This window comes from Dicentrarchus labrax, unplaced genomic scaffold, assembly GCF_905237075.1.
Source record: "Dicentrarchus labrax unplaced genomic scaffold, dlabrax2021, whole genome shotgun sequence".
NCBI classification, from domain to species: domain Eukaryota; kingdom Metazoa; phylum Chordata; class Actinopteri; family Moronidae; genus Dicentrarchus; species Dicentrarchus labrax.
Genome location: NW_026136714.1, coordinates 14534412 through 14549377, shown reverse-complemented (window position 1 = coordinate 14549377; position 14966 = coordinate 14534412). Strand labels below are relative to the sequence as shown.

Genomic DNA, 14966 nt, shown 5'->3' with positions numbered 1-14966 from the left:
GGATCTACTTAAATGCATGCAAACACACTTAAACACACTCCTGAGTGACAAGAAGAGGAAGGACTGTGAAAGAGGAACTTCATGTCAACAATGGCCCTTGTCTTAAAGTAGCACTTATAGATGAGAGGAAGAGAGTGGAAGAAAGAGGGGGCGTAAAAAAGGGAGGAGATGAGGAAGTGAAAGATGGAATAAAATGAGCGACCTATAGAAAAACTGCAATTTCGTGTTAGTATGTAGATACAAATCTACTGTGTGACTGGGAGTGTGTGTATTTAAGAAAGTATATCCCTGAGGCCATGTAAGACAGTATTATGTGTATGTATGCGTGTACCTGCAGCCCAGTGTTGTCTGTAGCAGGGTGGTGATCCCCACACAGAAGAAGATGGTCCCTATGAGCTGACTGGTGGCCCACTGATCGAAGCCAACGCACATCGCCTCAGCGAGGAGGAATGGCACTGCGATAGTTCCACTGAAACACGTCAGGTAGTGCTGCAAAGACAAGAAGCCATAGAGTCGGAGTGTGTTTGTGTGTGTGTTCACCGTTTGACTTTGTTCGACATGACATTTTGAGGTCTACGCTGCCGGTTAGGTTAGGTCAGGTCAGCAGAGCACAAGAACACCATAGCTACAACCTTTTAAATATATATATATATATATTACCTACCAACCTTCCAGGTAGAAAACTCTCCTAGAGTTAATTACCTTTTTGTTTGCCTGTTAGCTGAATTTCGCAAAAACAAAAAACCCCAACACATTTATGGTTAATTGTAAATGGGTGGAACTCAAACTGCTTGATACTACCTCACATTCACCCATTCACAAACATTTATACATCTCGAAATTACAAAAAAAAAAGTATCAAGACCTAATATTTCCTAAGTGCAGTTTCAGTGGTGGTTAAGTTGCTGTTGGATGTATGGTTTGTTTGGATACATTTACATTGTTGAATTATTCATCCATATTGTTATCAAGCATCATGATAAACCGCTATGGTTTATTCCTTTTCTTCTATTGTCAGACAAGCAATTCAAGCTATTCTTTACCTGTCAGCCTTTGCTAATCCCTCCTGACAAACAAGCCATTAAAGTTGTTCTGAGGATCAACCCACAGTACTACAATCGGTGAAGTTTGATTGAAGGGTTTGTGTCCAGATGTACACTTATATTTCTGAAGATGTGTTTTATCATACATAGATATACAATTATGACTCCAAAACAGAGGCAGATGACAGAGGAAAAAAGTCCAGTGTCAGATACAAACACATTGTGGTCACACATTGAGGACATCAACACAGTAAACCACCAAATGACAACTCCTGTGAGCACAATCCTATTTTTGTGTTTAGCGTCCAGTTGCATAATAAATATTGTAGACGGTCAGATGAAAAATACTGCACTGAGATGACAAGTACACACACGGGAAAGGATATGACACACCCTGTCTACACAGGACATGTAAGTGCATGTTTTTCAGTCCATATGGTGAAACACATCCGTTGGTTAGGTAAAGAAAATATACTGACGACTGTGAGTCAGCCATGTGAGAAAAACCGTTCAGTGCGTAGATTTACCTGTAAGCCTAGGAAAACACACAGGTACCAGGGTGGGGTGTCTTCAATGGTATAGATCATATCCATCCTCCTTGCGTCTGTACTGTCTGTGCTGTCCAACGTCTCAGACATTGAGCTCTACAAACACACACAAAGAAACAGGATAAATGAGATCTTCATAGTTTATATCTTTCATGACATGTTTACTTTTGTACTCTACACTAAAATAATATTTATGCAAACATACAGGAAAATAACTAATAAATAATAATAATCACACAGTCATATCAATGGTTGATGTGAGAACAGCACGTCTGAGCAGACATAAGGGAGGCTAAGTTTTTTTTATCATTCATAAAATTCAGAGAAAGAAAGAAACTGTGTGAAAGAGAAAAAAACACAACTTCATTCTCTCAGCAAAGAAAAATGCACAGTCACCGTGAGAGTGAAAAAAGAGCACAGAGGAGAAAAAAAGGGGAGATAAGATGGCTGTTTGATGAGTCGGACTGATTTCTGGTCCACATGTCGTCAGCACTTTCCTGTGCTAGTTAGAGTGGGAATGAGTTTGTGTTTTACTTTTTTAAATACAAAGAACCAGTTAAGTAGTGAACCATAAAACTGAGTTTTCCAATACCAAATGTTTATTTGTTAAATTCAAACTATAAATTGTAAAATGATATCACACGCACACACAAATGAAGGTCATAGTTTACCTTGCTTTGTATTTAATACTAAATACAACAATTCAAAAGTTATAAATATAAACGTTACAATGCTTCATTATTTATGGTTGTTTCTTTACTCATCTGTCAAAAATGGATCAGTTTTAATCTTTGAAGGAGTAATGAAACAAAAAGGAGCAGCCACAGTGAGCAGACAAAGAGTTTTGGGAGACAAGCTGCACACCTCCAACCTCTAACCAAGGAAACTTGCTGCTGAGTGGAAAACTACTTGTGCAGCATGAAATCAGAAAGTGGATTCAATTATTTTTGCCTGACTTCTTTAATAAAACAATGTCAGTTTGTTTGGTCTCACTGTAAACAGATGGAGTTGCTGTTCAAGGAGTGTTTGCTGTAGTATAAGGCCACACTTGTTGTTACTATGGTAACTATAGATTGGTGGTACTACAGACTGAAATCATGAGGATTACAACTTTAATAATGTAGGGGAAAGGTGAGAGGGGAAAAGCAAAGTCATTGAAACTGTGATTCTGACTGTAAGCTTTTAGAACCACATGACCATAAGTCAGCCTGCTATATAGAGGCTTATTTGGGAATAAACCAGCACGAGAAATGACGATTGTTTTTCACTTATCAATCTTTCCTCTCCTGTTACCTTTTCTGCTCTTTGATTTTCTTTAGTGTAAATGGCCATCAGCTCTGTGTTCTCAGTATCCTGGTCTCCACTGGCACCACCCACTCCATTTACCACCACCTAAAAACACACACAGACAGACACACAGACAGACACACAATTCAAATCTTTGATGTTGTCCTTTTTCTTTTAATGGCAATTCATAAGGCAATCTTAATTTGTGAAAAGCACGCTGGCCCAACCTTTGACACATTGTTGGCCGGCTGAAAAAAACACATGAAAAGACAGGCGAGAAGTGCATGTTGATGCAGCGAGGTGTGAAAGAATAAAAATGCGAGTGTCAAGTTGCCAGGATGTTAATGAACCAGATTTTATAACCTGCACATGAACACGTGTTTCCAACATTATCCAAACTCACTTTACAAAAACAAATATCATCCGCAGGGTATGTGTGCAAGTGTGTGCTTTTCCTGTGTATGTCCCAAAAGTATCTGTGTCATGTTAATCAACAAAGTAAAGGTCATTATAAACTGAACAGACTGAGAGGAAGATTACAAACACTAAAAATGACATTTAGAGATTATATACTTTTGAATGTTTTCATGTCTGAGGGGCAAGATGCAAAGAAATGGAAGTGTGCAAACATGCTCATCCATCAACTGCTTCCAGTCTGTCTTTACAGACAAGTTTTTACGGTGCAGTCCTGCGATTCCTTGTGAGAAAAAACATAAAGGAGAGGACAGACCTTCGAATGTACTCAAGGATTTCTCACATGTAAACATACTTTTGCTGTGTCTACATGCCGAGCCCCCCCAGATTAAACACTGAGCAGCTGTACATGTAAAAAGAATTTGTGAAATGTTTGAGATTAATGTCTGTAACCTAAGAGGTTTTACCGTCAGGTACACAAATGGGACAAAATAAGCACAAAGGAAACTTTAAGCTTGTATCATATTTCCTTCCCTTTGTGTTCTACTGAACCAGTTTCCAATACCAGTTCAGGGAAGACCGAACAGCAAACAAGCGGAAAATACTGACACTGACATTGTCAATTTATATAATGATATGGTGAATGTGTGAGCAAACAAATACAGAAGCATTAACATTCATTTAGAGTTATGTTTCTGGACAGCAGATGAATTCAAGTTCAAGTTTTCATATCCGGGTGCTGGGTCACAGTAACAGCAGGCTAAGCAAGCAGTTTGTTGTCATTATGCCTTTTGACCTACATGAAGTTATGGCCTGGTGCCAAGAGGACAAACAAAAGAAATGGATGGACTAAACAGCAGCACCAATTGGCTATGAAGTCCACCGTTTGTACTCGGGCTGTCTGCTCACACATATACATTACAAGCAAAAAGCAATGCCAAATCTGAGCTTGAGTCAATGAAAGAGAGAGATGGGCGGGGGAGGAAGAGGGCAGTAATTATAAGGTTGCATGCATATTGACCGAACCCTGTCTTTGTCATTTGTTCATTATGTGAGCGTGCCTTGAGCATGTCCCTGATACGGCTGTGGTTTTGTCTCTGTGGAAACAATGCAGTACAGTACAGTACAATAAAAAAGACCAATAAACACAGTCGTGTACCGGAATAGGGTAGAAATCTGTGCCATGTTTGCTTTCCTCCTCATATTTTCCTCCCTCACTGCTGCTGTCCAACGACTTGGAGGTGGTATTCTTCCCCACACCCATCCTTGTGTCTTTGATGTGCTCCCCCTCCTCCTCTTTCTCTGTCCCTCCTCTGTCTCGCTCCTGTGTGAACACTGCAGATGAATCCTTCAGTCCGATTACATCGTCCAGGACTGCCTCACCTGCTTGGATAAAAATAGACAGATAAACAGAGCGATTAATATATGGATTTATAACTTTATGGGTTCCAATAACCTAACGTCATTGTGAAGTCTGATCAAATCAGAGAGAACTGAGAGGCTGCCAGGCCGTTAAACTTGACTCAGGTCTCTTCTTCTTGTTTTTTTTTTTTGTCCAAAATACGACAAAACTATGTTAACTGCAACCATTTATCAAGTGAAAAGAGAAATCAGTAGTCTGTTATATATCTTTATAGGCTTTTTGTTGCTAAACAGATTATGAAAAAGCCCCTTTAACACATCAGTTGTGGCCCTGCTTTCTTGACTAGGTGATTAACCAATCTAGAGCTGAAACAGGTAAGCAACTATTTTGATAATCAATTAATCATGCAAGTAATTTTTCAAGCAAAAAAAGACTTTGACTATTAGTCAGAGAAAACTAACAATCTGAAGACATTACCTTGGCCTTTAAGATAGGCATTTTATAGACCAAACAATTAATCAAATAATCAAGAAAATAATCAGCAAATAACTAAATAAATAATGCAGCCCTATACCAATCATTAACAAATAATCAACAGCGTAACAGAGTTAATAAGCTGCCTTTGGGAGAACAAAGCCTACATTTAATAAATAATCCATATTGCCAACAGGTCTGACACAAGAGAGGAGGAGGTAATACATAGAGAGGTGAGATTATGCAAAGAGATGTGAAGAAAAGTGAAACATGGACATGTGTTTGATAGAGAGGAGGAACAGAATGATCAGAGTTGAGAGAGGATGAAAAAGATGCAGGAGGCAGAAAGAGAGGAATGTCAGTTTGTTCTAGCCGAGGATGACATTGTTCAGTTTCTGGTCAGTGTTGGTTTATCATTAACTGTCACTCACTGACAGTATTGTAATGAGAAGTGTGAGGAAGTGAAGAGTTGTCAAGATCAGTGTTCAGAGCAGTCACTCAACTACCTGTCAAACCCAATAAAAAGACCATCACACGTCGACATCAAGTGTTCCTGCATGAACCAATTGCTCTGAAACTTTTCCCTTCATTTACTATTTTAAAAACATTTACAGATCAGTTAATGCTAAAAATGGAAATGAGAGACACCAATCCCTCTGAGGAACTTAACTCATATTCTTAATATTTGTGACTGTGTGTGATGACCGCTGTGTGACTGAACTGTCTTGTTGTATGTATTTTTATCTCAGGTCTCTATTGTAAAAGAAATCTTGATCTTAATGAGACTTTGTGATTAAATAAAGCTGAACTAACCAACCAACTAATGCAGTGGTTTGGTGTACAATATGTACAAAAAGACAGTCACACATGTTTGTCCGATGCCCAAAGCATGATGATTCATGTCTCATGTGATATCTCTGACGCCACTGTCTGGAATTAACAAAACAGTAAAGAGGTTCACACTTTGTTTTTACATTTCAAAATTACAGTACTTTGGTCCTTTAACAACATCTTATTGTTGTTGTTGTGTATCGTATTGGCTCTTTAAGACAGTGGCATTAGCCAGGTCATGAACCATGTCCCGCTGTAAATGAAACTACATCACACACCAATACTGTAGTAGATCATCAGGGTCGACAGGTTCACTTTACAAGTAGTGTTGCAACACAAGGACATGATGGATGATGGATCACTGAGAAGATACCTTAAAATGTTGACCTTAACCTCCAAATAAATAGTCTTACAGATGAGTGAAGTGTTGACAAGCCACTAAGGATCCGCTTTCTTTCATCCCACTGGACTGCTGTTTCATTTCCTTCATTACTTATAAACCAAGTTACCAAACCTATCTGTAGTCTATGTACTCTATGTACTATAGCAGTATAACTGATTAACTAAATGTTGGTTGGTATTTTGGTTTCTCCCCATTTTTCATTATGTGTGTGTCTAGACGGTGATGGTAGGAGTGTAACGTAAATATACAAATTACACTGACCGAAACAAAGACCCACGTGATCAAATATTCAAAAGCATTCCCTTAACATGTTTCTTACATGCACTTAAAACATAGCAAGCCTGAACAAGTAACTGGATATTTCTTTTCCAATACTGGATATAAAAAACTCCCAGAACTGTGATTTTCAGTATAACTTATGGTATTAACAACTTCTTAACAATCTCTAAAAAAGTCGACAGTTTAGTCTGTGACTGCTGACTTTAAAAGCTATGAACCCTGCTTGGTAAAAAAAAGTATATCATTATATAAGTTTGTAGTTTAATTACAATATTGCTCAGAAAGTTTTTTTTCAATTTGAGTCCAGTCTGGAACATTTTTCCCTCCCTATATTTTTACTATAAAAAACAGCAATGATGCCCCCCTCAAAATACTTTATACATAGAAATATTGCCACTACATATACTCCTTAAATTGTTCAACCCTAAAAAAGTGCAGCTATGTTTACTGAAACTACACAAGAGATGTTAACAGCCTTATTCTAGCGTCACCTGCATATCCCAAAATATTTTCCCCACCCAGCCAGTCTCCCTGCTTGCAGTGTAAAAATGTTGGGATAGGTGTAATACCTAGTTGACACATCCCATCACTCCTGTCAAGCTGGGCGGCTGGGAGCATCTGTGTGGAAGGGGCAAGAGAGAGAGGGAAAGGAGGAGGTAGAAGAAGTAGAGAGGAAGAGAGGAAAGAGAAGGAGAGACTGGGGAGGCAGAGGGGTCAAGGATAAGGAGGAGGAGGGAGGTGAGACATAAGTTAATTTGACAGACAGCATTTAATCACAAGCAAAAAGTTAGTGTGTAGTGGTACTGATGTGCTAAGCAAACATGGCTGTAGGAAGGCAAGAGGGAACTGTGTTCGACCTATAGAGGGTGCATGTAACTTTAGGAATAATGAGGGGGGAAAAAAGAAAAAGCCAGTCCTTGTCACAGGTGGCAGGTAGAAAAAGTTGAGTTACAGATGAACATTGCATTTTTTGTAATTCCAGTCATGATCAATATGTTAATATTTTTATTAGAGTTATAAAAGGAGAGAGAGTGGAGTACAGCTGTGATCGAAGATGTTAAAAGAACCTGATACAATTTAATTTCGTTAGCTGAAGAAACAAATTCATAAATTATTAACGTCTTTTTTTAGGATCTACTACCCAATTCAAAGAGGAAATGTTGATCAAAACCTCATATTTCTTTTGAGTTATGCAAAATATTCCAGTATTTTCAACTAATTTTGCTTTATTACAACTTGGTTCTTATTTTGATAGCTTTAGCCATCATTCCTCTTATAGGCAACAATAACGTAGAACACTTTAAGATCTTTAAATGCGGCACTTTCACCAAAAGGATATCCAGAAGGCAAACATCATGAGCAGTCAGATGATGAAGTTTTACAAGCTCACATTACCTGAGGGTCACTGGCAAGGCTTTTCTCTCCATTTTACAACATTAAATTTCAATGTAAACAGCTGTTGCATAAAACACCACTAAAGTAAAGCTCTTAAAGCCATCTGTCCTCCAGGTCAACTTCGATTTTTCTGTCTTTTAGGTTCAAAAAGAGAACATTTTGTAACAGCTGTCAGGTGTCTTAAATGTGAAAAAAAATGCTAATTGTTGTTATGCACAAATGTTGCAGCCTTGCTAAAGAATTAAATAATTCTATTCTTTTATTGAAGGATTGTAAAAACATTATGTGGAGCCCAGAAATATTAGCTACCACTGTTGTTACAGTCGCTAATGGTGACAAACCTTAAAAGTACAAGGAATGAGGAAATGTAAAAACTGGAATTAGATTTCTCAATAAACGCTTTATGATCTCATCGGTGGGAGTAGTTATGTGCATTCAGTTTTCCCGTTCAGTGAAGGATTATAACCAACATTTTGCTCACTTCTGGATTTACATCCAATTAACTTGGTTTAGATAATCTGATTAAACTGTTGGCTTGTTTACAGCATGTTGCACTGTCTGACTGAATGCACATATTCATTTCCCCCTTCTCTAGCTTATTTTTACTTATTTTGTTCCCAAATGATAACATTTACCAAGTAAAATATTACCATGTTATCGAAGCTACGTCATAATAAATCAGCATTATTCAAACAATGTGATGTAACAAAAATCATTCGTCCGTCTTTCATCCTTCAAGTCATTCTCTGACCATTGAATACAACACAGAGCACATGAAAATAGAGCACATATCTGTCCTCAGTGCTGCCCTGCCTGAGGCTTTAACAGTAGCGTGAGTCAGTTGTGAGATGTAGAGTGTGACAGAAAGTATCCCAGCAGCCTCTGGGTGACTTAAAGTCCAATGAGGCGTGTGCCAGCACCAGAAGAGCCATGTTACTGTGGCATGACATCCTCAAATGCCCTTTTCCACTGTCGCCCAAGAGACAGAAAGACTCTCCTCATCCGTTTTCTGTCTGTTGATGTTGACTGGGAATTCATTCACACACAAACGCACACAACAAAACATCAGACAACCACAGAGAAAACAAGGGAGACACAGGGAACTGGAGCGAGAGGAGAGAGAGAACTGAAACTGAGTTTATGTGATTATGCAACAGACAGCGGGGGTTTCATAAACACAAAATAACTTAACTAAAGATACCATATAGCGGATAAAAGTAGGGAAAGTGTGCATGTTTGTATGTGTCTGGAAAAAAAAAAAAAAAAAAAAAAGCAACAGAAAAAGCACTAAAGAAGCCAGGAGGAACAAAGACAACTGTGGTGGTAATTTTAACTCATCCCAGAATATGCGGGCTGGTGGACAGAGTTTCCGCCTGGATCTATAACCATGGTAACCTGATCTGTGGATCCTGTGCAGGCTTGTGCCGAGTTGTGTGGGATTCCACCGGAGGAGGACACACTAGATGTTTGTGTTGGCGTTTGCATCTCTAGCGCCAATATGTGTTTCAGTGTGGAAATGCATGTGTATCAATTCCATGCCCTCCAGATGTTAGTCTGCAGTTCACTCATCAATTCTGGACTATATGAAGCCTCCCGCTGGTCTACAGTAATGGGGTCATGAGTTAGGGTAGGCAGCCAGCCGTGGATTTGTCGATTGTTTTCACACAATTTTACAAATGCCCACCCACCGTCAGCAATAAGTCCATTGAAATTTCATTGAACTTTATCTAGGATCACATTCACAAAAACAACAGCATCCTAATACGAAGGCTACAACTAATAACTGATCTATCAGATCGAATCTGATTGACTGTTTAATGTGGAGAAAAATATAATAATCTTCAAATTGTTTGTTTTGTTTGACCTACAGTGCAATGTTTGTTATCAGAAACAGAAAAGCAGCAAACTATTGAGTGTAATTTTGATTGAAAAATTAATTAACTGTCAATCAAATGTCTAATCGACTCATCTCATGAGTATCGCCTTACTATCACCAAACTATCAAACTTCAATCACCAGAGCAGGGATGGTAATTGATAAGATTTTATTGATAGCAATGCCATTACCGCTTCTGCTTATCGGCCCGATTCTTTATCGATTCTCTCATTCTTTCTGTTGGGGAAAAGAAAATCTGGCCTACACAGGTTTTCAGTTTCAGTGCAACTGTTTTATAAACTCTATCTCAGTGCAGAAACAGAGCAGGAAAAGGCATTGATAGAAGGCAACGTTGTCAGACGGTTTCAATAAAAAAGGAATTAGAATGGCTTGGACAATTTGGAACTGGTTCTCGATTTCCATCCTTACACCTGAAACAATACATCAATAATAAGTAATCCCTAAATTAGAAAAACCATATATCAAGGTAGACAGAAAAGGACCAGGTGTGCATTAGACAGCTTGTTTAATCTAAAATGAATAATACATTCATTTACAATACAGTACTTTTCACTATTTCTAAAATAGCCATGTTGCACTGACATGTGTTTGGAACAGAAGATAATATGAGAATAAGTTGTTACTTATGTTTTCTTTCATAGTGAAAAATAGTTATGCGACAGGTATTTGGTCTCTTATTAACAGTTCAACAATACAAATGACAGTTGCCACTCTGTTTAACCAGGAATATAATTAATCTGCCAATCACACCTCAACAACTTTACCGAGCTGCTGTGAAACTATTTTAACTAAGAAATCATCATAAAGGCTTTAGTAATTTTGTTAAGATATGCGTGTGTACTGTGCAGCCACGTTCTTGAGCATGACACTTTACATGACTGGGTACACGTGAGGGGTTCATGTATCACCGTCAAGGGGGTTGGGGGGGGGGGGGACTGTAAAACTTCTGCAAGGTCATGTTTACATTGGCCAACTTCCTGTCAGTGGAGCAGAGGTGAATGAAGATAACAGAGTTTATCTCAACAGCTGAGTTGCAGGGACAACCCGCTGTTTCACCAAAGGGGATAAATGATGTGAAACAGAGTTATATATGAATGTGCCAGTAAGTGCTTCAATACAGGGGTAAGCAATAATGTACCAAAGATGCCCAGCGGACTTCTTCCAGCAGGCTTCACTGATGACCAGAAGCCGAATGAATCACAGAGAGATCAGTTTGCTGCTGTTGAGACTGTATAAATGCATTTAACCTCTAAAGTTCCAGTAGTGCTGTGTTTTGTTTTTTTATTGTGCCTCCCTATAAGTATATAAAATAGTACTGTAGGAGGTGAAAACATGCCTTTTACTATCCCAAAGGAACAAGGTGAGAGCTTTGCTTTTAAAAAAGGTCCATATTTGAGAAAATGGAAGCAGGACAAATTACAAGTTAGTCTTGAGAAATGATAAAATACAATTGTTGAGCAATATTCTTGTGATTGATCCTGTCAGCACTACTTCAAATTTAAAATAAAAGTAGTGGGCAAGAGGTGGCCCTGCATTTCAAATGTTCAAGTCATTTTTACATGGTATTAAATTCTAATGTATTTTTGCACGTCTCAAACTCATTAAATTTGAGTTATTTTCTTACGACTCTATGAAAGTTCTTTATAAAAACATGTCATCTTTACATGTATAGTTTATTACCATTTATTTTTGTTTGAAATATTAATTTAGGAGGCTGTATATAGCCTTCACTGTTAATTAGTGAGTTAGTTACAAAGAGATTGGAAGGCCTTCTCCAAATACTGGTTTTGGCTGCACCAAATCGGATGCTGTATTTGTGATGTCACCCTTTGCAAAAGGAATTTCCAGAAGCATAAAATTTTTATTTTAAACGATCATAAGACCGAACTCCTTTAAAAAGAAAAGAGGAATCAAATAATAAAATCACCTGGTGAGGTTTGTGGTCAACACCTATAGACATTTGGCTCTTCATGTCACAAGCAATGAACATTTTCACTTTCCTCCCACACAAGTCAAGTGGAAACTACCCTCAGATACATGTGCACACAAGCACAGGTACATGTACGCACACTGATTTGTTCTAAACATCAAATTATAGTGGCAGCTGGCAGTGGCAATAACAATCAGGGCTATTATCAGTCACACAGAAATAGACAAAGCAAAGCAAAACACCCTTTACACACTTACACGAGAGACCGCAGACGTTTGAATTCACCTGAAGATTCATGCAACAAACACAGCATTTTCACATGTGTGAGCGTTTCTGGTTTTGTAACTCGATTATGTCATCTGAGCAGTTCACTGGTTTGAGTGAATCCCATTTAATTAATGTTTTGACGGCTGAAATAAAACTACTGAACGACTATGCTGTAAATCTAAAACTTGTCTTTTAAACACTTTAATATGCTTTTTATAAAACAGTGGGAAATTATTAATTTCCATCCATATTCCACTGCTTGGACTTTGTTGCATTTATTTTATTCCTATGATTGGGGTACACTATATTTATTTTATTTCTCATCTAGTACTGTTTTCCCCCAACTGATCTCTTTCATTGGTCTGCTCGGCTGCAGTACTACTCACTTACTCATTTTTGTCAATGAATCAAATCAAGTCAGTAACTTTATTCATGCACACACACACACAGCTCAATAAAACGCAGAGAAATAATGGTAAAGAAAACAAAAGATAAAAATATAAAAAGTAGAATGTACCTAGTAGCAGTTTTACTAGCAGATTTAGAATATAAAAGGTCTTAAAGTTTCAGTAGACATGGGGGACAAAATATTCATTTCAAATAGAAAACACCGTTGTATAAAGCCTTCTATTAATTTGCACTGACTTTCACTTCCTCTCAGTTTTGCCACCTGGATCGTAAGACACAGGCCAGAGGCTTTATGGACGCAGTTAAAAAGAAAAAGCTGGCAAAGACAACAGCATGGGTTGTGATGATGATATAACCAAAAGTACAAATACGATTTTATACGGACTAATGAGTTTCATTATTGTCCGGGAATCTAATCAACCTCCAGATGAAAATCAACTTGAACAGTGCGAATTAAAAAAACAAAAGTGGTGTCTGGTCTAACCCCAAATAATACTGCTTTCTTTTACAGTTCAGCAGCAGGTGGACTCCCATGCTGTGCTGTACAAACACATTTCTCAGTAAAAGAAACCAAAGCAGCAGGAAAGACGGTCACATTTAGATCACAGATATAGAGATGTTCAGCCTTTAACTGCATTTCCATCCCGTTCTCACAGCAACACCTACACCCACACAGCATGCCATCAGCAGTACGTGAATGGGCGTTGAAGGTTAGACCAAAAAAAAAGACAAAGTAGGCCTGTACTGTAACTGTACGCATTTCTTTTAGGTTGTTCGACCACCCACATCCTCAGGCCTCCCCCCATCAAGCCCAGCAGGGATATCTAAGACTAAAAGGTATCCATTGTTGCTTGAAGTTGATGAAGTCCTTTAAGCCTACTCGAGCCAGACTCCAGCTGTTGCTCACAATGGGGCAAGCCGTTTGTACAGTAACTGTGGAGACAGATTACCGTCATTCAGCCCCGTAACCGTTTCATAATGATCAGGTAAAACAGCCTGACCTGAGATGTTAAAGCAGACACAACCTGTTTTTACAGCAAACAAGGTTACTCAGTAACAGTAAAGTGTCATCACAGAGAAAACATTGTGACTGTACTCCATTACAACACTGGTTGTAATGGAGTTTAGAGGCCGTCTGCGACACGTACTACTTCAAGCTATTTTCTCATACATTCTGCAAGGCAAACAACTAATGATTATTTCTTTATTAAGCCAATCTGCTGATAACGTTTTTGATTAATAAAGTAATTGTTTCATCAATAAAAAGCAAATATCATAAATATCAAGTGTCTCATTTTGACCGACCAATAGTCCAAACCCCAAACTGTTCAGTTTTCAATGATAAGCAGACAACCATAACATTAGAGAGACTACAATCAGACAGTGTTGACTTTCACAATTAATTGATTATTAAATTAGTTCCAGATTAAATCCATGGCAATTGACTAATTGTTGCAGCTTCGGGTTGGTTTTGGCCAGAAATATCAACATTTAAGGCTGTAACTAACAATTATTTTCATTAACAATTAACTATTTTCTCAATTAATCAATTGAACATTTGGTCTAAAAAATATTGAAAATTGAAAAAAAACAACAACAACAACAACAACGCCCATCACAGTTCAACCAGAGCTCGTCTTATTTTACTGTATCACAGGATCATCACAACCACCCAAACACATCCATGATAGACAGAACAGACAAAACAAATAAGGCTCAGAGAGATAAGGAGACATCACTGGGTGAGGCTCCTCACACACAGACCTGATACCAGAGCCAGGAGAACACAGGGATCAAAGAATGAGGCCTAGAGATCAAGATGTTCAACATACAATAAGGTCACATTGCTCTTCACATAAAACATTATTATCCCGTGTATTGCAGGTGATCTGCAAGGATTGAATGAAGACCAGATTTAACAGAACTACAGACTTTACTGTTGTGAGCAGCACAACAGAACAAGTCACAACAAACAAACATTTCTAGAAAAGAAAGCCAGAAATTCACTGGTTCTCAAACGTGAAGATTTAAAAGGTTTTCTTAGTGTAACATGATATTAAATTTAATACCTTTGGGTTATAGACTGTATGGAAAGTATGCTAGTATCAGCTTCTTAAAAATGTGAGAATTTTTAGCTTCATCACAATTTTTTTTATTACACAATATGCAATATGAGGAATTTAAACATATGATTTTGTTTTACCAGTTTTTACCAGTTTTGACATTTAAGGAACAAATCGATAATTGTGAAAATAATACACAGATTAATCGATAATGAAAATTACCATTAGTTAAAATCCAAAGCACTTGTGCACTTAGTGGTTGTTTCACATTGATGTGATTTCATTTAGGAAGTTGAGTGCATCCACTCATGTCTTCCTACTTCTCTTAAACTTTTACTTTGAAAGACTACAACAATAACAACTGC

At 37.9% G+C, this 14966-nt stretch overlaps 1 protein-coding gene across 6 annotated transcripts in view; it reads right to left on the bottom strand.

The window, feature by feature from the left end:
• The window catches only part of slc23a2 (solute carrier family 23 member 2), a 35214-nt gene that overhangs the window by 14241 nt on the left and 6007 nt on the right, over positions 1–14966 (bottom strand). The window contains exons 2-6 of one of the 6 annotated variants that reach the window (XM_051423495.1): positions 7212–7339; positions 4452–4678; positions 2885–2983; positions 1571–1687; positions 332–489 (exon numbers count right to left, since the gene is read on the bottom strand). In XM_051423495.1, the coding sequence (XP_051279455.1) occupies positions 332–489; positions 1571–1687; positions 2885–2983; positions 4452–4678; positions 7212–7260 (650 nt within the window). In that variant the 5' untranslated portion in view covers positions 7261–7339. The remainder of the gene's footprint in view (positions 1–331; positions 490–1570; positions 1688–2884; positions 2984–4451; positions 4679–7211; positions 7340–14966) is intronic. The other 5 variants (XM_051423499.1, XM_051423496.1, XM_051423500.1 and 2 more) reach the window with 5 other exon arrangements.